This window comes from Anolis carolinensis, chromosome 2 (genome assembly GCF_035594765.1).
Source record: "Anolis carolinensis isolate JA03-04 chromosome 2, rAnoCar3.1.pri, whole genome shotgun sequence".
NCBI classification, from domain to species: domain Eukaryota; kingdom Metazoa; phylum Chordata; class Lepidosauria; order Squamata; family Dactyloidae; genus Anolis; species Anolis carolinensis.
In genome coordinates, this window is record NC_085842.1 from 279,599,460 (window position 1) to 279,622,388 (window position 22,929).

Consider the following 22,929-nt stretch of genomic DNA (forward strand, 5'->3'; position numbering starts at 1 on the left):
GTAAAGTTACTTTTAGTAAAGGAAAGGAGCAACTAACAATGGCTATGATGGCGTGAGAGAAGAAAAGAGGGTTTACAAGAAGCTTCCACACAGATGGGAAGTGATCTGAAAAAGAACTCATAAGTTCAAACAAAGCTTCTCTGTGGGGCTGGACATACTTTTGTAAAGATGCTCCAAAAGAGAAAAACATAAAGGGATCTGGACTGCAAATATCATGACCATAGGATTTTTACAGGACCACAGAGGTTATCTAGTTCAAAGTTGGACAGACTTAGGCTGGTGGGATCAACTTCATTTTCTATTAGAACCCTGAAGACCACCAACTGCAACTAAATAGAAAACTCATATTGATAAATGTACCCCCTCCCAAAAAATATATATGGAAAAGCTTGTCTCTAAGCATATGCTCGGTTTAAGAAACTTCTGGTCAAATCAGGACCAATTTCACAAGTCCTTTCACACAAATATCGAATTCTGGTCTCTCCCGAAACATTCTGAGTAACCCATTGAATTGCTGATGTTAGACAACTGGAAGTCAGAAACTCTTGCTATTCTACTTAAACATTACCTAGAAATCTGCCAGTAGACTGAGATGTGCTTTCTGCCCACTGTTCAATCTACTACCAAAGGTGACAGTATCATCATGAAGTCACAATGAGATCACAATGGCCAGTTTCTTGAAATATCAACATGAAGTAACAACAATCAAGTTACTCCCTCACTGAGGCAGACAGAAGCAAGGGATCCCTCTTATCGAAGCAGGCAACCCACAGAGTGTGGGCACAAATGCCACCAGCAAGAGTGCTTGCCATTATGGGGGTGACTATTCCATGGTAGGGACACCAATGAGGTAGCAATCATGGAGGTAAGCACAGAAATAATGACAGCATCCTTGATATGACAGTGTAGCAACTTGTAGTCTACCAGATCGGGGCATCATTTGGGAAACAAAGTGCCAGATTCAAGGAACAGAAGGTGCTGACATGACACCACAGATACAGCAGGACTTTAGTTTCAGTGTGTATGAATCCCCTGAATAAATCATGAGAAAAGGGCAAGGTAACAGCATACAGTAGGTGGAGCAACAGCAGTAGGCAGAAGCTGGTATTACCTCACACCATATGGTGAGGTTTCAACTTGCAGTGTAATCTCGGGAAAAGTTTACAGGGAGTAGAAGGCTAGATAATGACTGAGACATAGAAATAGAAGGCTGATATCAAAAAAGAAAGAAAAAAAGAAAGTCTGTCCAGAAGCTGGAAAACTTTGGGCAAGCAGAGTTGGGATCAAAGACATTGTGTGGGCAGCAGCAGCAAAGCTTATCTAGACCTAGCAATGAACCACTCAGCTCACATCACATGGAGAAGGTTCCATTAGGAGTCCAGGCTTCTTAGGCTTCTTCCACACAGCTATATCAAATCCACATTGAACTGGATTTTATGATAGTGTGGACTCAGATAACCCAGTTCAAAGCTGATATTGTGGATTATCTGCCTTGATATTATGGGTTATATGGTTGGGTGGAAGGGCCCTTAGAAAGGGAAAGAACTAGTGAGGGCAGGAGAATAGGAAGGGGGAGTGAAGATACAAATGAAAATCAAGAATTGCAACAAAACAAACCCTGAAATGAGAGAAAGAAATGAATTATGGGGAATGAGAATATAATAACAAAAATAATGGGTTTGGAGTGGGACATAGGTAGTACTTGCTGTCACGATAAAGCATTGCCTGTTGGAAATGACAATCTTCTTCAAATCTTCTCTAGTAATGTTTATCTATGAGCCTGTTGCTTACTGTTTCCTGTATGTATTTTCTGGTATGCAGCTTCCTTTAATCTATGGTTCATGAGAAGTTATACAAGGGGCTGCACACCACATGCTCTTCCACTCTCTCCTTTTGACTAGGTGACCTGTTGATAGCTGTTTTGTTATAAGAGAGATATCCTGGCAAAATGGCACAGAGAATTATCTCAAACATTTCTGAAACTGGATTGATAGGTTTTGTATCTGTCTATGTTAAACACATGAAGGTTGTGAGTAAAGCAAATATGTTATTTTTATCAAAGTCTACTTCGTTTTTGTCTCTTGAGTACATGATATAACACAAGTTGCTTTATGTGGGAGTATATTTTTTGGGCAATGAGAAACACTTTTAAAGCTCTGCTGTTTTTATGCACTGGCAAAATCTCTTTGTTTCCCTAACAGATAACAGATTATTCAGAGATAACAGATTATTCAGTCTAACAACTGAAATCATTGTCTTGCATAATTATATCTGGTTGTATATCACAAGAGAAGATTCTACTCTAAAGGGTTTTTGGCTTTTCTCTGAAAGTTCATGCTTTTCTAAAAAGTTTTTTTTTTACTTATTTACTTCATTTCTACCCCGCCTTTCTCACCCGAAGGGACTCAAGGCGGCTGATGATCTGGAGTTATGATCTCCAAATTGTTTTTCCAAAAGGTTATGAATGCCATTTTCCAAAATTGCCACATTGCAGCATTATCCTACAAAAGTGTATGGTAGGGTATTAGAAATGTAAAGAATATTCACAAATAATCTCACAATTTCTCACATCTCATCAAAACATCAACTACCAAGAGGTTATGATGATGATGTAATAATCCTTTCTGGTGAAAAGGCAAGCTCCTCTAGCTGAGCTGAGTGCAAACTACTTTTGCATGTTGTACTCAGTTTGCATCAACTGATGTAAGCTGAGGAAAATGGGAGAACCTGGGAGGAGGAGAAAGAAACTAGGACATTTTAAAGATAGCTGAAATAAAGTATGATCGAGGATCAATCAGGGTTTGGAGGGGAAACTTTCCTCACTAATATTTATGTAAACCAAACCTTGGGGATTTTATGTTTATAACTCCCATACATAGGCCCATGCTTAAATAACCAGTGTTCATAGGATTAGGCCTCTAGGTTCTCCTGATATTACAGAAACATATTGTGCGCTGAGGCAAAATTTGACTGAACATTGTACATTTTCACGTGCAATAAAAGCCCAGTGCTTGCCCTTTTTGCGAGAAAAGAACAGAGAGGGAGAAAGCCACCTGAACCCAATAAATGTATTTAGGGGAATGATTCAGGCTGAATTTCCCATTGTATCACTATTTTCCTTCTGGAAAACACATGCCTGGCACAGAGTTTGGAAAAGCAGTTTTTGGCCTACAATTCCCACAATTTCTCAGCCACATTATCCAAGCTATCTTGCAGTTCAAACAGGACAATTCCAAGTGTTAGTTCAAAATTCTCAGGCATGGAGCAACTGAGGTGGCTGTAGGAAAAATCTGTAGCAGTGGAGAAGTTTTTTTTTTGTTTTTGTTTTTTGCTGAGGAAGGAATTATTTCTTGTGCTTCTGTAGTTTAAGCTGATCCATAGGCTCAAGCTGTTATTTTGTTTGAGTTCTGTATTTTAGCTACTGTTCCATTTGATTTCTGTAAAAATATTTTAAAACTCTTGGCAAACAACTAAACACTTTGCAGCATAGACAAACAAACTAGTTTAGAAAACAGTCTAAACCCACTCAAACCTCACAGATAATTAACACAATATAGTTTTTTCTAAGCTTTACTTGTTTTTATTCCAATAATCAACCCTCCTGCTCTTTAAAAAAGATATTTCGTGATAGAAAAAATAATATGGTTGCATATGACTGAAATTGTATACAGCTGTAATAACTCAACAAATTTTTGGTTTTAATTTCTATTTCTCACATATAATAGAAAATATTGGCTACTTCATATTTAAAAGAAAGGAAATGCAAATCTCCATTAGAACCTAAAACTTCAAAATTGGTCTGTTTTTAGAGAAAGGTTATAAAGACTGTAATTCTATGCACATCTTTTCTGGGAATAAATCCTGTTGAACATAGCCAAATTTATTTCAAAGTAACATACATAGAATGTAGTATGCAGTCTGCATCCTCTATTTGGTACAAAGTATAGACTTGTAATGTATTGATTCTAAGGTACTTTAACCAGAATGAGTAAGATTGCTCACTGTCTTAGCCAGAGTGAGATCCATGATTTCAGATAACCCTTATAGCTCAGGTTCCCGGGTCAGAACAGCCCTGAGATTTCAGGGATACAACAGAAGACCTAGAAACAATGCCTTTTGATGTCACCAGGATTGTGTCCTAGGGTGGATCTACATCAGTGGTTCTCAACCTGTGGGTCCCCAGATGTTTTGGCCTTCAACTTCCAGAAATCCTAATAGTTGGTAAACTGGCTGGGATTTCTGGGAGTTGTAGGCCAAAACACCTGGGGACCCACAGATTGAGAACCACTATCTACACTCACCCATTATCCTGGGGCTGATCCAGCATGATCAACCAAATCAGCATCAGGATGGATTACACCAGATCAGCCCCTGGATGGATTACACACACACCATTGTTATGGAGGTGGGAGGGAGTCCCGAATGCTCAGTGGCATCAGAAGTGCTGCCACACAGCCACCTTTACCATCTGCTGTCATTATCAATGTCCACATAGTCTTTGGATGGGTTCTGCTGGTCAGTGTTCACCTGCAGTGATATTGGCCAGGGCAACAGAGTTTTTCCATCATTATTGAATAAAATGTAATGCGGACTACTATGAACCAACAGTCATCATAATTATTGTAGAGATGAGCAGTTTTGCCCTTGAAGAATTCACAAGCTCTTGAAAACTTGAAAGAGTTTCACTGCATGAATCCAAGATTTTTTCCCATGGAGGAAACAGATTCCAAGAGGCCTGAAACTTCGAGAAAATCTCTGCTGGATTAAACTAGGAGCATTTCATGGTATCAGGGAAAAAATATTTACCAATAGCAGTGCAATTGATTTTCAATAAGTTCAATCATGATATTTTACAAGTGTTCAGTCAGAACAAATTTTATGACATTTGCATTCCAAAAGTCTCTCTATATGCTTCAATACCTTGAGCAATCAATTATATCAGACTGCAGTAACTTAAAAGTCAGTTGAATATTTAAAAATACACTTTAGGTATCCAAAGAAAAGGAGAATAAAAAAATAATAAATAAAACTTTATTTATACCCCGCCACCATCTCCCCTATGGGGACATCTCCCCTATGGGAGAAGGCAAAAGTTGCAAAGGAAACACAAACAGCAAATATTCTAGGTTTGAACAATTTTCTATGACATTTGGGGACTAAAGGAAAAAGAAACAAAACAATCCCCAAGTTACAAATAATATCGATTTGGTAGGTTGGTTCTTAGTTGAATTCGTATGTAGATCAAAATAGGTACATTTTAAATTGTAACTCCATATGTATGTATGTGTGTGTGTGTGTGTGTGTGTGTGCATACATAGGGAAGGGTGAACATGCCTGTGGTGTTTGTTTTGCTGTCTGTGCCCCCGATCAGAATATTTCACATCACTTTCTGTCCTTGTGATAATTGTATTTGGAAAATTTGGCTTTTTTTTTAAACAAGGATTGACGAGAAAGCTTCAGTGGAGACACTGTTTCCCTATGATAACTCTTTCAGGAGTTAATTTCCCTTCTCAGGGGTAGATTTCTCTCACTTCCTGTTGTCTCATCCTCATTCTTAATTGTGAGTTGTTTGTCAGTCAGATGTTTGTAACTTGGGAATTACCAGTAATTAATTGTTATAAAATATGTACTGTAATAAGAGTAATAACCCACCTTTTCTCATCATCATACAAAAAGTCTAATATGATAAGAAAAGTGAAATGGAAACAGTTGCAAGTCTATAATGAAGGGCCACCAAATTCCATGGACCTCTTTTGATAACTAGGACTACAGTCTTAGAAAGTGTAGTTCTCTATTATAAAAATTGAAAGAAACAAATGACAATCTAAACCTTTCTTTCTGCTCTAATTGTCTCAGAGGTTTGAAGTAAATAAGCCAGGAAACAAGGGAAGGGGGAAGGAGTAGGTACATCTTGTGATTACATTTAATTCTTTTTTTTTCCATAATGAGACAAAAGATGTATGTTTACAGGACATAACGCAACAGGAAATTCACCAACATAACATCTTCTCACTTGTAGAAATAAGCTGGCTTATAATAAAAATAAAATAAAATAAAATAAAAGCAATGGTAAAAGCCAACTCTGATACTTTACGTATGTTTGTACAGTTCCTAGCTGACTCTAAATCAATCTAAATGGGGGGAAAGCTACGCTCAAAAGTATGAATAAAATGTCAAAAATATTCAAAGATGCAGAAATCTTTCAGTGGAGATTTATCACTAATTCATATTTAGACAGAATCACAGAATAAGAGTTGGAATACACAATCAAAGCACTCCTAACAGATTATCATGCAACTTCCTACATATTCTGCTTTCAAATAGCTCTTACCATCAGACCATTTTCCCTAATGTTTTGGTGGAAACATTTTTCTTTTGTAGTTTGAATCCATTGCTTGGTGTCCTAGCCTCTGGGGCAGCAGAAAACAAGCTTGTTCCATCTTCAATACAGCATTCTTTCAAATGTTTAAACATAGCCATCATGTCTCCTCCTAACCAATCTTCTCAAAGTTAACTTTTACCATTTTGAATAGGTTCCAGCTTGTAAAGCTGTAACACATCCAGAGAACATATTTCTCATACAGAAGTATGTATATTGTTCACAGAGGAACTCTGCTGTGGTTGTGGGCATTGGAATTTCCTTAAATGCAAGCCTGACTAGTTGAGAACCTGCTACACCATCCACCTGCTGAACAGTTTCACATTGCTCCAGTGAACCCCTCTGCAGTTAGGAAGAGCTGAGTGGAGAGGATAAAGCAATCTAGAGCCCCAGAAGGAAAACAGTAATGGCTTGATTAAGGTTAAAGTGAAAGTGCTGTGTGCACTCTCTCTGTCTCTCCCCTTTGTCTATTCATAGGCAATGATATTATGATTAGAATGGTACTAGTAGCTATTCTAATCATAGCTACTGCTATGATATTATGATTAGAATAGTAGTAGCTATTGTAATTATGAGTCCCCATTGGGGAGATAGGGCAGGATAGAAATAAAGTTTTATTATTATATTTGATTATAGCTGATAGCTCCAATGTCAGTGAATCAGTAAATCTGTTCTAGACCACTGCTTCTTAAACTGTGGATCCCAGTCCCAAATGGGGTTCCCTTAACGCAATTTTGGCAATAGTAAACATTTTCTAAACATACCTAGTGGCTGTTTTTAGACATTTACCCAAATTTGTTGTGTACTGAATTCTGTAGAAGATGCTTCAGCTCTACTTCATAAAAAGGAAGCCTTGCAAATGATGATATATTATTAGTAAATGTTTAAATGTTATACCTATTTTACATACCTATATATACACAAAGTCACATTAAAAATTGGGCCAAAAGGGGGGCCGCAAGTGGAAAAGTTTAAGAAGCACTGTTCTAGACTATAGCTCACATTTTAAAGGAGTTATGCCAGGTTCTGAAAGGCATCAACAAAATCGCTATAGCAACTTGCACAACTCCTTTACATTTCAGGCTGAACTTGGGAGCAGATATGACATTGTGGTTGATATTGGAGCCATCAGCCACCACTGGTTTAGAGCAGAACCAGAAAGATACTAGGATTCTTTGAACACCAGCCGTGAACATAGCTGATGAGCAATTCCTGATGCATCATGTTATCCACTGAAGTACCTATCCTTCCACTTATTTATCAGCACCTATCCTGGTTGATAGGGGAACATTTGGAGTTATGGTCTAAAACATTTCTGACTTGAGGTTAAAGAATACAGAACTTCCCCCAATCTGCCCAACGGATAGCAATGGATATCCACCTGATTCTCAAGCCATGCTTCCTATTATATGTTGTGTTTGAGAGCTGGGCACAAATTCATGAAAACTAGATTTAAATCCCTGCTTACCTATGGATCTGAAATTGAGACCTGTTTGTAACTAACTCTATGCCTAATCTAAGGCCCAGGCTTGCGATCAAGATCAAAAAGTGAGAAAACACATTGAAACCAATGTTAAACTTGGCAAATATGGAGTGTGGGGGTGTTCTACTCTACAGGAAACATAAAATAACAAAGCATATTGTCATCATGAGATTTGCAAGGCTATCATTAAAAACACAGCAGTAGGGTAATAAAGAAGTAGACAATCCTCACACAATGACTTGAAGACACAGGCTGATAAAATTGAAATCATATCAGTTGAATGCAACCACAGCAGATGCTCTTAATCAAACTGTTCAGCCTGCCAGCTGGCCCACCCAATGCTAAGCAAACCATGTTGAGAGTCTGCGCTATGTTCTCTTTTTTCCCCTCTCCACTGGTACAACGTCAAGTTCTGGTTCTATTCTATCTCAGTACAAGCTCATCTGATAGTTGGGAAGAGCCAAATAGGCCATATCATACTGGCACAGGTATCTATAGACGCATTCTCAAACTATTTGGGACACCCTTCTACAAAGAGGTTTAAAGACACTTGCAACTCTTCAAGAAGCAACACATGTTTATTGTGTGCACATCTCTGTGTTAATTGCATGATATCAATTTGTTTTCAGCCTTTGGCCTTCTGATGAATTTTTCATGATTTTTCAGCTTCATTATCAGTTAAAAGGACCTCAGATAACAAGGTGAAGAACTTTACTGAGGAAAAGTGTCTCAAAAATGGCCAGTCTCTTGACATACTGGATTTTTCACTCCTGGACTAAAGTAAAAGGTTTCTCCCCTTTCCAGGACTAGCAATGGTCAAAACTGTTGGCTTTAAAAAAATATTCCCTTTTCCACAAAAGCATATATTTTGGTCAGAAGTGTTTTATTGAATGCAAAAACTCTGCAGAAAAATTTCCAAACCTTGAAAGTGTGAGTTCATAGTCATGACAGATATAGATTCAAAAGGTTGAAGTAAATCTGGATCCAACCTTTAGATATTAAGTATCAACCCAAACTGTTTGTCATTTGTTTTGGGGATGGAAAGGCCTGTAGTTTTTAACAACTGTTTGATAAGTAGAAATTTTTCCAGTTACAGCATTTAATGTTGATATAATTTCATGGCAAGAAAGACCTCATGGGATAAACCCTTGCCTGATGTAGAAAGAAACTTCTGATTTATATGGAGACCTTGGTTATTGAGTAAACCTCCCTTGTTGGTTTGTTTAGATGTTGAAAATTACAACCTTCTTCAAACCTGCTCTAGTAATTTGTTCATCTATAATCCTGTTGCTTACTTATTATATGTATGTTCTGGGTATGCAGCTTTCTTTCCTTGCTCTATGTTTTCTTGAAAAGTTGTGGGAGGGGCTGCAGATCACATGATCTGCTCTAAGATGAGCACAGAGCACATACTTCTTTAGACTTTGTGACTGTTCAGACTGCAGACTGTCAACCTGCTGTTTATTCTAAGAGAGATGTTTTGACCAGAATAAAACAGAACTATCTCAAACATATCTGTAACTGACTGATAAATTGTATACCTGTGTATGCTGAACACATGAAGGTTGTGAGTAAACCAAATATGTTATTTTTACTAAAGTCTACTTTGTCTCATGAGTGCATAATACAAGACATGTCTACTTTTACTAAAGTCTATTTTGTCTCATGAGTGCATAATACAAGACACGTTGTTTTATGGGAGAGTAGATATATTTTTGGGCACTGAAAAACACTTCTGAAGATTTGCTATTTTTATGCACTGGCATATTCTCTGTTTCCTAACAGATCAGAGACAACAGATTATTCAGTCTAATAACTGAAGCCAATTGCCTTGCATAGTTATATTTGGTTGTATACCACTTGAGGAGATTCTATTCAAATGGATTCTTTGCTAAAAGGTTATGATCTCTAAAAGGTCCTGTTTTTCTAAAAGGTTATGAGTACCATTTTCTAAAATTAGAATTATTTCAAATCTTCATACCTGCTGCATTGGTTCTTCCTCTAAATACATCATCATACGCTTTCCACTGGGGTGTCACTTGGTAGGCATGGATGAACACGACAAATACTACCACCAGGCAGACAAGTGGTACCAGTGCAGCTGTGAACAGTGCTGCATAAATATTTGGAATAAAGCACCTGAACAGAAAAAGAAAGAAAACAACAAATTTATTTTTCAAACATTCATGGATGTTTGAGTGGGAGTTGAATTCTACACATTTGACAAGCTACAAATTATTTTAATTATCTATCCAAATAATCTGAAATGAAAAGTTAGGGTTTTTTTTTTTTAAAAAAAGCCTAATTAATTAATCATTGATCTTAAAATAACAATGAATATTGACTATTAAGATGCAGATCACCTTATTTTTAGCCCAATGTGATTTAAAAAAAATTGCCTATAGAAAATAATGTTTTTTTAAAATCTGTAAAATATGCAGTTTGGGCACTTTTAAGTTACAGCATTCTAATGCATCATGCAATTTTCCAGGCATAGCACTCAAAACTACAATGTTTCTTAAATACTTTTTTTTAAAAAGAGTGCACAATTCAAAGCTATAGGTTTGAGCCTAGTTAAACAAAACTACATCCCACTTGTAGACTGAAATGATCATTTTCTTTTCCTTCTCTGCTCCTGTTACCATTTCCTCTTTCTTTGTCAACATTTGATTTTTATAATCTCTCTCATCTTGGTGCCTTAGCTGAATAACAGTATTTCTGCTGAAAGATCTCCTACAGTCCATGGGTGTCCATTCTAGGTAAGTATTCTTGAACAATCTATGCAAGCCAAATTTAGAGAACCTAATCTGAATATAGCCTTGAAAAATTCAGTGACAACTCTTGGATGGTATAATTTACAAAGGACAGATTTGGTCTCAAATAGATTGCAATGGACAAGGGTATACAGATATCCCTGACCTATTAGGAGGTCCAAGGAGATGGCTGGGAACTACAAAGCTGAAACACTGAGCTTATGCCATCAGCTAAGAGATAAAAGGACACTGCTAACTCAAACGTCCCAAGAAGCAAATAAAGCAAGAGACCAGCCTAGTCTCTTGAACAGCCACAGGGAGCCTACTAACCAGGATTGTTACAAAGAAAGCAAAGGAAATTTTTGATTGTTCTGAGATTACTGAGTTGAAGGAGAAATGCAATCTGATCTATGTCACTGGCCAAGAAACTAAGGATTACAGGGCTATGTGTAGTATGTTTTTACATATACGTGTGTGCATATTGTTATAATTTATTGTAGGCGATTTTAAAGACAATTCAACTAAAAGTTAGGATGTGAATCCAATTGCAAGTTAGAATATAAATAAATCGGTGAAACAAGTAACAAGAATGACTTAGGTAAAGGTTTTCCCCTGACGTTAAGTCTAGTCATGTCTGACTCTGGGCGTTGGTGCTCATCTTCATTTCTAAGCTGAAGAGCCGGCATTGTCCATAGACACCTCCAAGGTCATGTGGCCGGCATGACTGCATGGAGCACCGTTAACTTCCCGCTGGAGCGGTACCTATTGATCTACTCACATTGGCATATTTTCGAACTGCTAGGTTGGCAGAAGCTGGAGCTAACAGCAGCCGCTCACACCGCTCCCGGGGTTTGAACCTGGGACCTTTCGGTCTGCAAGTTCAGCAGCTCAGTGCTTTAACACACTTCGCCACCTAGTTTTCCTGTTTCTCTGAACCCTCAAATACAAGATTAGAAGTTAAACGCTCCCACCATGCATTCACCTGCTCATACGAGCACATTGTTTATTCACTCAACTAAAATGGAAAGAGTTGGAGTAGTTAACTATGAGGATTAAATAGTCTGCATAAGTGATAGGAATACAACAGACAAGAAAGAAAGCTCTGTTAGCTTTATACATAAGAAACTCTAGCAAACTCAACAACCTTCTTTTCCCTGAAACTATTACTTGACTGTGAAACAGAAGCAATTATAATTGTTGTTTGTTCTTCTTGCTATCTACAGGAAGGAACACCAGTATGCTGATATTAAAAATGCTTCCCTTCTTAATCTAAATAACTATCTTGTTAAATGCTTAATATCATGTACTCTGTTCTACAGAGAGCATGCAAGGACTCATCAGAGCAATTAATTGGAACATTCTGAACTATGATATTGGCAGAAAATGCTGACATGACAAAATGGGCTTACCTAGTCTTCTCCACACCCCATTCCCTTTATAAACAATGTTTAATTACAATCCAGTAAATAAACCTGAAAAAATACACAGAGAGTGCATGGCACTTAGTAAGCATGCTGGTGGCAGCATCATGCTCTGGGGCTGTTTTTCCTTGAGAAGGATCGGAAAACTGGGCTGGATTAGGAATAAGATGATTGGAGCCAAACAGGGGACAAGCCTCTTTCAGTCTGAAAGAGCCCTAGCACTGGACTAGAGGCCTTCCAGACTCTAAACACATGACCAAAGTAACAACAGAATGATTTAAAAACAAGAACCACAATGTTAGAAAATATGTGGCAATACTTGGTGTTCACTAATGGTCTTCATCCAACCAGACAAGGCTGGAGCAATATTGCTGAGACGAATGGGCATAAATTTCAGGAGCCAGTTATGCAAAACTGATTCCCAGCCATAATTGCTGACAGTAGTATTTCTACAAGTGTTGTGCCTGGGTGTAAGTGTTTAAGTTTGATTTTGCTTACTTAATCTTTATGCCGAAATAAAAATATTTTCCACTCTTACTGTGCTAAGTATCTTATGTACTTTGATTGGTAACATGTCAATTAAACCCATTTCAATTGCAGGTTTTCACTCAACGAAATGTGGAAGGGTCAATGGAGGAGGGAATACTTCTACCAGGCAGGGTAACAACTTTTACTGAAATGGTGGGATGAGACAGAGGGCATTCCTCCAAAACATCTATAAATAATTGTGGGCATTCTGCTTATAGTACTCCCCATCACCATTCCAGCAAATTAATTTTGGAAGTTGATCTTACGACCTGTTTTGTCCTTTGGTTTTTGAAAGGGTAAAATATAAACATAACCACTAGTAATGCCACCAATTGAAAGAGAAAAACAGAGCTTGAAAAGGTTCCTTTGTTAGATTGTAGCCCTAGCAATTTCCTACTCTGTGACTATGTTTGCATAATTTCTCTGGTCTGTTCCATCAGAATCCCTGTGACAGACATAGGATAGCTGTCATGTATTGTGTAGTAAAAGGTAAAGGTTTCCCCTGACGTTAAGTCCAGTCATGTCTGACTCTGGGGGTTGGTGCTTGTAAAGAAGTATGAATTTTAGTTTACAGATGTCATGTTTAACTGCGTTTTAAAAGTAATGTTTAACTGTGTTTTAAAAGAGTCAGTATTTCAGTTACTCTGCTCTCATGAGTGGTTGCCATGGAGGAGGGGGGCGGAGCCAACTGAGTTTAGCTGAAGAGAGAGCAGAATTTGGAGGGAAACTCAGTCGGTGGTCAGAGAACCACAGGGAAGGTTGATTTTAGAGTCTGGGCTCTGTTGAAGCTCAGGGAAGGCTGATCCTAAGTTAGGGGATCAGGGAGACTCAGTTGGTCATTTTGAGTCAATTTAAAAATAAGTTTGGTGACTTATTTTAGGGTAGTCTGTAATCGGATGAATTACAGTGAAGACTGATTCTCAGTTGGAGAATCAGGGAGGCTCAAGTGCTTATTTGAGTCAGTTTAAAATAAGTTTGGTGGCTTATTTTAAGGTTGTCTGTTTCCAGATAAGTAACAGATAGTCTGTGACTGAAATTCACAGGGTGACTGCAGGTTAAAGCAGTGGAGAAAGAAGTGACATTTTAGGAAGTCTGAATCATCTCATTCTAGCTTTGCAACTGTCAATCAAAGTGCCTCTAAGTGAGAATTGTAACCATTAAGCTTGTGCCTCAATAAACGTGTTATTGTTCTCTCAGACACCTCAGTCTCTGTCATATACACATATTCATCAAGAATAAACAAGAAGAAAGAAAAACCAAGATTTAAAAGTCTCTTCTCTAAGTAGCTAGTGGCTATGTATTCCTATAGGGGTGGCAGCTTTTAAATAAAAACATCTTTAATAACTGGTGGCAGCAGATATAAAATATATAATAATTAATTAATAAAAACAACCTCCATCCCCACATCTCCGCAATTGGTATAAGAGGTGGGATTCAAAAGTCCCCCCCTGTCTGAAAGAACCTCAGTCTTTCTTAGTTCCTTACAGTGCTCATCTCCATTTCTAAGCCGAAAAGCCGGCGTTGTCCGTAGACACCTTCAAGGTCATGTGGCCGGCATGACTGCATTTCCCCTAAATCCGTGATCATGTGTTTTCATGCACATATGTCTTCATATTTGGCCTGTCTACTCCAAATTGCAATTTCTGAGAACAGCTTCTGAGTGTGCTCTTTCTTTTTCTTGCAGTGTGAGCTACACACCATCTCTAGCACTGCATGACAGATCTTTGACCTGATTCTGCTGTCTGTGTATGATGAATGGTGCCTGTTAATGAGCACATGCTTCTTGCAAGCAAACTAATTTTGTTCATGTGGCTTCCTTTGCTGACCACACATTGACGTGGGGAAATGGGTAGGGCATGAATATGTCAGAAGGCTTATCTGAGCTTTGCCAGTTCCAATTTTAAAGAAGAAGAGTATTGTAGTTTGTGCATAGCTGTAACATTCACAGTTAATCACTTTCCATGTGCATGGGAGAAAGCATTAACCCAGTCTCTTAGGCTGTGCTGATGCAGACACTGTGCCAGTTAATTTAATTGCAAATGGTTTGAAACCTACATCTGAAAGGCAGGGAGCAGAGATTGTGAACCCAGGGGCCTTTTATTAAAAGAACTGCATCTGGCTTTCTCAGCTGATGAACAGGAAACAGCAGATACATGTAAAAGCAGCAGAACAAAAGCTTCCCATTGGCTGTTTGTACAACACACTGTTGCTGAGCAAACATTCATGCAAATGTTTGAGGTTACCATTCGCTCAGATGTTAGCTTGTTTGTTCTCAAAGTGAGACGAGGGGGAGAAATTGTGGGTGCTTCCTTCTAAATCATGGCCGACTTTTAGTCTTGTCAACTCTGTGACACAAAGAAAATACTAATGAGACCGGTGTAGACATTTGTTGCTGTGTAACTCCCACAGAACAAAATAAGAGGCTATCTTCGAGTCGACCAATTTTATGGGTGCTAAAAATCACCTAATGCAGATTAATATGCCCTGACTATTCTGTAGTTCTTACAATCACCATCTTCCCAGACACTAACTTTCTTTCAGAAGGACTGGACAGACACCATACATCTGCTAAGATGAAACTAACCCTATTTCAAATAAATCCCCATTTCTGACAAACCAGTCTGCTTACTATGGTTACAGGAAAAGCATTTTTTCTATTTGCTTCCAAAAGCAACTCTTGTCTGTGGGAAAATTTATGAAGTAACACAAGGAACACCTTTTGTGTGACATTTTATGATCTCAGCTCTAAGCAGATCAGTAGTTTCTTTCCCATTTTCCCTTTTCAATTTTTTTCCAAGCATTCCTCAAGGGCAGTCCCTCTTCATCCAATAAAAGTATGCTGACAGACAACTGGAAAGGCGAAATTGGCAGCAATAGCAACAGACTAATTTAAATCTATTGAGTTATAAGTTAAGTTGGAAATAGATCAACAAAAAGGGACAATTTTATCTTTTTAAACTAAAGGTCTTAACTTGGAATTATAGTTGTAGTAATAACAATAGGATATAAGGTAAAGGTAAAGGTTTTCCCCTGATGTTACGTCCAGTCATGTCTGACTCTGGGGGTTGGTGCTCATCTCCATTTCTAAGCCGAAGAGCCGGCGTTGTCCATAGACATCTCCAAGGTCATGTGGCCGGCATGACTACATGGAGCACCGTAGAATATAGCTATCAATTAAATGAGGCTTTAGGGATAGAGATTTACATAGTCTAAGTCATAAGTTGGAAAGTGATTATCTTTGAGCCCTTCTTTGTTCTGTATTGAAAACTGCACAAAGGCACCTCAAGTATCCCAGGACTGGGCCAGTGTTTTAGTTTTTCACCTTTTTTCAGGTGAATGTCTAGCAATATAATGCAAACACTATTTTATTATTATACTTTTTAAAATCTCTCCTTCAACATAAGTCAACTTGATTGATACCTTTCAGTTTATTATTAATTCAAGGTTAATGATGTCTGGAAACCGGCACTGAGCTCAATTCAATATCTCCCAACCTAGTCATTGCACACAACGTAAGATCTAAGAGTAAGGATAGAATAAGCTGGCACATGTCCAGTGATTAAAGAACTTATTTTCTAAAGAAAGAACAGGGGATTTCACACTACACATCTAGTAGCAGTATAACACAAGAGGAGATGTAATGTTCATTTTGGGAAAGAGTAAACTGTCTTGAAAGACCCTCAGATTGGTTCAAGCATGCACATTTATTAAATATTGCATTTGACATTGCATCATGCCTAGAGGTCATATAATGCATTACTTCGTTTTAAGGAAAATTAAGATTTTTTTGGAGGGGCAGGGGGAGAAGACAAAAAAGGACAAAATATCGGGAGTTTTCTATTTCTCTTGCTATAGTTTTAGACTGGGATTCAGGTATACAATTGTAGGCTTGGACATAGTACATGAGGCAACACATCTCCATGATATATTCAGTTATCTATCTATTATGCTATAGAGATATGAACACAAGTAAATCTATTTAAAAAACAAAACTGCCCCAAAGATAGATACACTCCCAAAGAGACTGTGGCCTTGACTGCATTATGATTTTCAGGACTCTACATCAGGAAGGAAGCTTATATGAGTAGAGAAGCCCCCTACTTCTGGCAAAGAGTGAGGAAACAACTCAGAATTCCTATCCTTGGTCCCTCTCACTGAGTGACTAGTTTGAGTATATGGATAGTCTGCCCATCTATCACATTCATATTCTCTCTTTCCTTTGTGTTGCCTGGATGGTGCAGATAGCATTTTATCCTCATGTGTGATAGAATGACTTGGTTAGGATAACGAGTGGGCAACACAAATAGATGGTGGTGTCATGTTTATGCTGAGGATAAAGAGGAAGGGTTTCTTCTTCCAGCATATGAATTAGTGGCAAACATAGATCAGCAGCATGAGCAGCCTGACACTAAAAAACCCACCTTTTGCAAAGCAGGAGCAGCAGCCCCAAGGAGATAGGGATACAAAGTCAGGGCAGGATCAGGGGCTTCAGGGAGCAAACCCTAGTATTCCATTCAAGGTGCTGGCTTTAGCCTATAAAGCTCTAAACGGTTCTGGCCCAGCTTATCTGTCCGAACGTGTCTCCCACTATGACCCACCTCGAAGCTTAAGATCGTCAGATGAGGCCCTGCTCGCGGTCCCGCCAGCCTCACAGGTGCCTCTGGCGGGGACGAAAGACAGTGCCTTTTCAGTGGTGGCTCCCCGCCTATGGAACGCCCTCCCCATTGAAGTCAGGCAGGCTCCCTCCCTCCTGTCTTTCCGAAAGAGGACAAAAACATGGTTATGGGACCAGGCATTTGAGCATGAGTAACAGCAAAAATGAGATAAGAACATATGACCTACTGACAGACCCCACATGAACATGGAAAGCGCCTTAAATGTATATTTAAATGTATTATTATGTATATTTTAATGGATATTCTTAATTTTATTGTAATTTTTAATCTTGATGGATTTTTAAATTTGATGACAACTGTTTTTAATGTGTATGTTTATATTGTAAGCCGCCCTGAGTCCCCTGATGGGTGAGAAGGGCGGGGTAGAAGTGATGTAATAAATAAATAAATAAATAAATAGGCTGCAATTAAGAACTGATCCCATTCAGCAGAGGAGATCCAGTCAGTTGGCTGGTAGGAGAGCCAACAGTTAAGATCACTTGGCAAAGTGGCATAAGTAGCTGGAGACTGGATCAGCTAGGTGCTGGAAGCAACGTCGATGAAATTGCTACAGCTTAAATCTCTGCTGGTGAACCTTGACTTTGACTGGACCTTAATTTTGGTGTGTGGATTACATTTTGGTTTGCAGTCTTGGTGCTGGTGAAACTACTTGGCTTTGAACATCTTGGAATGGACTTTGGATTACTCTTGAGTCTCATCCTTATTTTGGCTGATTGCTGTGGGTGACCTCAGATTTCCTTAGACAATGATACAGTGTGTGGCTGTTTAACAGTAATTTGGTGGACAGGAATCTGACAGGTGAGCTAGACCCAGATCTCTTTGCGGTGAATCCAGCACAGGTCACCACATCATAATAATTCTTTCAGTGCTACTATGCTTGGAATAAGTGAAGGGGTCACCATTCACATGGGACTAAACCCTTCCTTATTTGCAATACCTTTGTTTAATAGATGTCAACTGAAGTCATTTATTTTGGTTATTGAAAAAAAATAAACAAGGCATAGGGACTAAACTGAGGGAGAAACATTCATACCTCTTAAACAATGCTAGTGGGTTCAGTGTCTACAGCAAGGGTCCTCAAACTAAGGCCTGTGAGCCGGATGTGTCCCTCCAAGGTCATTCACCCAGCCCTCACCCTAAACGTTAGACTTAGGATTGCCCTAAGTGTGAAATGACTTGAAGGCAAACAACAACAATCTTAATTAACTTGACTATCTCATCAGCAAAAAGCAGGCCCACACTTCCCACTAAAGTACTGGTAAGTTATGTTGGTCAAAACTGTTCTAATATTTTCAAACTATAGCCTGGGCCCCCAACAGTCTGAGCGACCGTGAACTAGCCCTCTGCTTAATAGGTTTGAAAACCCCTGGCCTAGAGTACAATAAGACTTCTCTACTTATACCAAGTTAATTCCTACCTGCATAGTACTATGTTTGAGATCATATTGAGATGTATAGAAGTGTGCATGTGTATAATCAAATGTTATTCATGCAGATTTGTACAGCTGAATTATTTAATAACTGTATTGATTGAACATGGACTGACTTGCCACAGGCTTTCTATCATGCATCTCTACATTAAAAAGTAACATCTTAACAGTTCTTTCCAGCAACATGAAAAATAGGGAAGGGGAGGGGGGAATCACTGTGCATGCAATAACTATGCAAATTATTTAGAAATTACTTGATTTTGGAAAGGAGAAAGAAAAAAATATATAGACTTGTTGCTTTAATTTGGCACACTAGTTGGACTTTCCCCTTATTACTATTTGCTATGCTTTTGTTTTTGTTTCTCTTTGATGGAGCATAACTGCAAACGTTGACTTTAGTAAAAGCCCCTTAAATGCCTGTACAGCATGAGCAGGGGATTTTCTCTAAATTGTATTCAGCACTCAAAGCCAGCAGCTCTGTAAACAGTTCCCTTATGGACCATATCACTTGCTCAAGAATTTCCTGTCTAAAAACAGCTGTGACACTTGCAGCTCTATTTACACAGTGATATATTTAAGGTTTTGGAGCTGATTCCAACACTCACAAAACAGTTAATTTGCAATTGCTTTAGCTGTAGTTTTTTTGGGGGGAGTTCTAAGGCGGAATAAATGATGATTAGTGGTAATCATGAATTGCCTTCAAATCGTGATTTGAAATGAGCTTGTGAACAATGGCTTGAAGGCAATTCTGTTTAGCACTAATCATTTGTTCAAACTCAGAATTCTTTGTAATTGGTGAATAGAGACAAGACAGAAAATAAGGGGAAGTTTATATAAGGGATGGTAGGATCCTGCTGCCTAATGCCACATAATATTTCTGATTATGAAATCACTGTTTGGCTCAAAATGGGGTACAGCATCATTAAAACATACAGATAAATATGATACTATTAAAATTCATATATTAATAGTATTGACACTAATATTAATAAAATGTAAGGTTATAATTCAGCATCTCACATAGTATGTTATGAGGAATAACCTGCACACACTCAAACTTTATCCTCACAACATTTTTTTTACAAATGAAAACTGACAATATCAGTTCTGGGCCTACTACTATGTTCTCTGTTTCCATTATATGGGTGTATAATGACACTACACCCAAGATTTTAAAGGTGCAAACTTTGGTGATTACCACATTTGTATCCTCATTACATTTCTGCTGTTTTCCTTCAATATCAATCTAAATGGGAAAAGGGCTTGTTTCGAAATACATGTTGAAAACAAATCAGATTACACACATGCTCTTCATGAGAAAATCAATGTCTACCTAGAGCTGCCCAATGAAAGTCATGTGTCAAACTGATGGAGGGTGGCAGGTCTGGTTTCACCCTTGTTCTTCCAATTTTAGCACCTCTACTTTGGTGGTTTGCATGTTTCAGCCCATCCTTTAAGATCTCAATGGGTTGTATCACAAATTCTGATGGCTGAGATTGCCCTCTAGCTATTGCTTCATAATAGTCTGCGAGTGATTTCATCTATCATATGATGAAAAGAAACAGTTGAGAGAACTTGAACACTTCAAAGGAATTGATCAAATTAGAGTTTGTTTTTGGAATGGTATCTGTACATACAAATGAAGGGTGACTGTTTTTCTTATCCTGACTCTAACTTGTATTTACTACACATTTCAAGTTCATTTGACAGATTGACTCAGGATATCGACAGTGATGATGATAACTAATGACGAGAGTGAAGAACGAGGGGGCCAGGAAGACATCAAACCATCCTGTCTCCTGTTCCATCAGTTGGCAGCTCCTCCCATCAAGGAATAACTGCCACTCTGGGACCAGAGTGAAGAGCGGGCGGGGGGGGGGGGGGGAGGAAGACATCATACCAACCTGAGAGCCAGGAAAATAGTTCCATCTTGTCTCCTGTGACAACATGCTATGCTAATTTTACACACACACACACACACACACACATTATATACAATAATTTATAAATATATAATATATTGTATATACTTATATTGATAATATTATAGTGTAATACAATATTATACTAATAATATAATATAATAATTATATATTATATATTAAATTAATATTAGTAATAATATTACTATATAATGATATAGTACAATATAGTAATTTAATGCTTATATTGTGCTATCCTAATAATATATTGTATGTACATTTGATTTGTAACCCACTCTGAGTCCCCTCCGGGGTGAGAAGAGCGGGATATAAATGTAATAAATAAATAAATAAGATGATAAGTACTGTTACTACTACTATTTACAACTGCCATATTATCAAAGTAGGGGGAGGAGGCACTACATTACATCAAGTAAAACATATATTCAGTTCCTACCCTTATTATGGTAAAATCAAAATTCAATCATGGAATATTGTTTCACGTTTTCCAAGTTTACATTGAAAAGGGGTGTAGGTTAGCAAAAGGTAAAGGTTTTTCCCTGACATCAAGTCTAGCCGTGTCCGACTCTGGGAGTTTGTGCTCATCTCCATTTCTAAGCCGAAGAGTCAGCGATGTCCATAGACACCTCCAAGGTCATGTGGCTGGCATGACTGCATGGAGCACCGTTACTTTCCTGCCAGAGTGGTGCTTATTGATCTACTCACATTTGCATGTTTTTGAACTGCCAGGTTGGCAGAAGCTGGGGCTAAAAGTGGGAGCTCACCCCGCTCCCCAGATTCAAACCATAACCATTTGGTCAGCAAGTTCAGCAACTCAGTGGTTTAATCTGCTGTGCCACCGGATGCTTCCTGTAGGTTAGTAGTTCTATGTATTTCCAGACAATTCGGGGGGGGGGGGGGGGGGTGTTTTCCTTGGAAGAGCAAACTATGTATCTAAATAAAACAGTGAGGCTTCCATAATAATAATAATAATAATAATAATAATAATAATAATAATAATAATAATAATAATAATAATAGGCTTCCATGCCTTTATTATATCCTGTCTGGATTATTATAACACAGTTGTGTGTGGGGGGATGGGGGGGGGGGCTTCCTTTGAAAATTATTCAAACATTTCAGTGGGTCCAAAAATTGCCCTAGATCACTGACTGGGGGAGGTTATAAGGATCATATTGTTGAATTAACTCCACTGTATGTCGAATCGATACATTTTCAGGCAGAGTTCAAAATGGTGGTTGTGAACTTTAACACCCTACATAGGTTTAATATGGGTAATTTGAAAAACAGCTTATCTCTATATAAGCTTTCCTGGTCTGGAAGGCTTTCTCTCAAGGCCCTTCCAAAGATGCCTTTAATTTGAAACCTGTCTTACTTTTCCTGGAGTCATTCAAATGACGACTCTGGAAAAAGCAAATTAGTGCTGCCCTGGCAAACAGTCCCTATCTATATCTCAGGATCTGATCCCAGGTTTTCCGTTTTAAACTAAATTATATGAGCCAACATTGCTGGATAATCTGGGATAAATAGAAAACCTGGGATCAGATTCTGGGATATAGGGCCTGTCTAGAAGGGCCCCGGGTTTTCCTGGTTTACTTCACATTAATGAAATACCTCATTAGATCAGGATCTTAATGAAAGATCTGGGTCTAACGAGGTATTGGGCCTGTGTGGATTGACTCTTGGGATGCATCAGGCATTTCCCGAGGGTGAATCCACACAGCCATCTCCTGGAGCCCAAAGGTGTGAGAAGGCACCCATCCCCTTCTCCAAGCCCCAAGTTTCCCCCCTAAAACTGAAAAGGGTCCCTGGCAGCCATGAATCCTCTTCTCATGTCCTCCTGATGGATGAAATGACACGAGAGGCCGGGGTGGTGGTGGGTACGGACACTTTTCAGTACATTTTGGGGGGGAAGATTTGGGGCGTTGGGTGGCTTCATCGTATCCCCAATTTCAATCAGTTTAGGATGTAGCCACCCCTGCAGGGAAAGGCCACGTTTTGGGGTTGGGTGGGGACTAGAAGATGGGCAGAAGTGTGGGTTTTTTAACCCATTTCCGCTTGCATTTTCGTATAATGTAGAAGGGTCCTCAGTCCCACAACCATTGCAGGAATGCCTGATGAGGACATGGACAACAGCCTTCTTGGTGGCTACTCCAGTGTCATGGAACTCCCTTTCCACAGGAGTTCCAAGTGGCCGCCTCCCTGTTGTTTTTCTGCCAGGAGGTAAAGATTTCTTTATTTAAGGATTTGTTTGGTTTATAATATGTTGTATCAGATGGTGATTGTAATGATGAGTGTGATGTTTCTATTTTATTAT

The 22,929-nt window shown here is 38.6% G+C and overlaps 1 protein-coding gene across 2 annotated transcripts in view; it reads right to left on the reverse strand.

The window, feature by feature from the left end:
* Positions 1-22,929, reverse strand: part of adgrv1 (adhesion G protein-coupled receptor V1) — a 328,646-nt gene that overhangs the window by 38,408 nt on the left and 267,309 nt on the right. The window contains exon 86 of one of the 2 annotated variants that reach the window (XM_008103035.3): positions 9,844-10,001. The exons of the other annotated variant lie outside the window; for it this stretch is intronic. Within the exon in view, the coding sequence (XP_008101242.2) occupies positions 9,844-10,001 (158 nt within the window). The remainder of the gene's footprint in view (positions 1-9,843; positions 10,002-22,929) is intronic. 2 annotated transcript variants of the gene reach the window in all.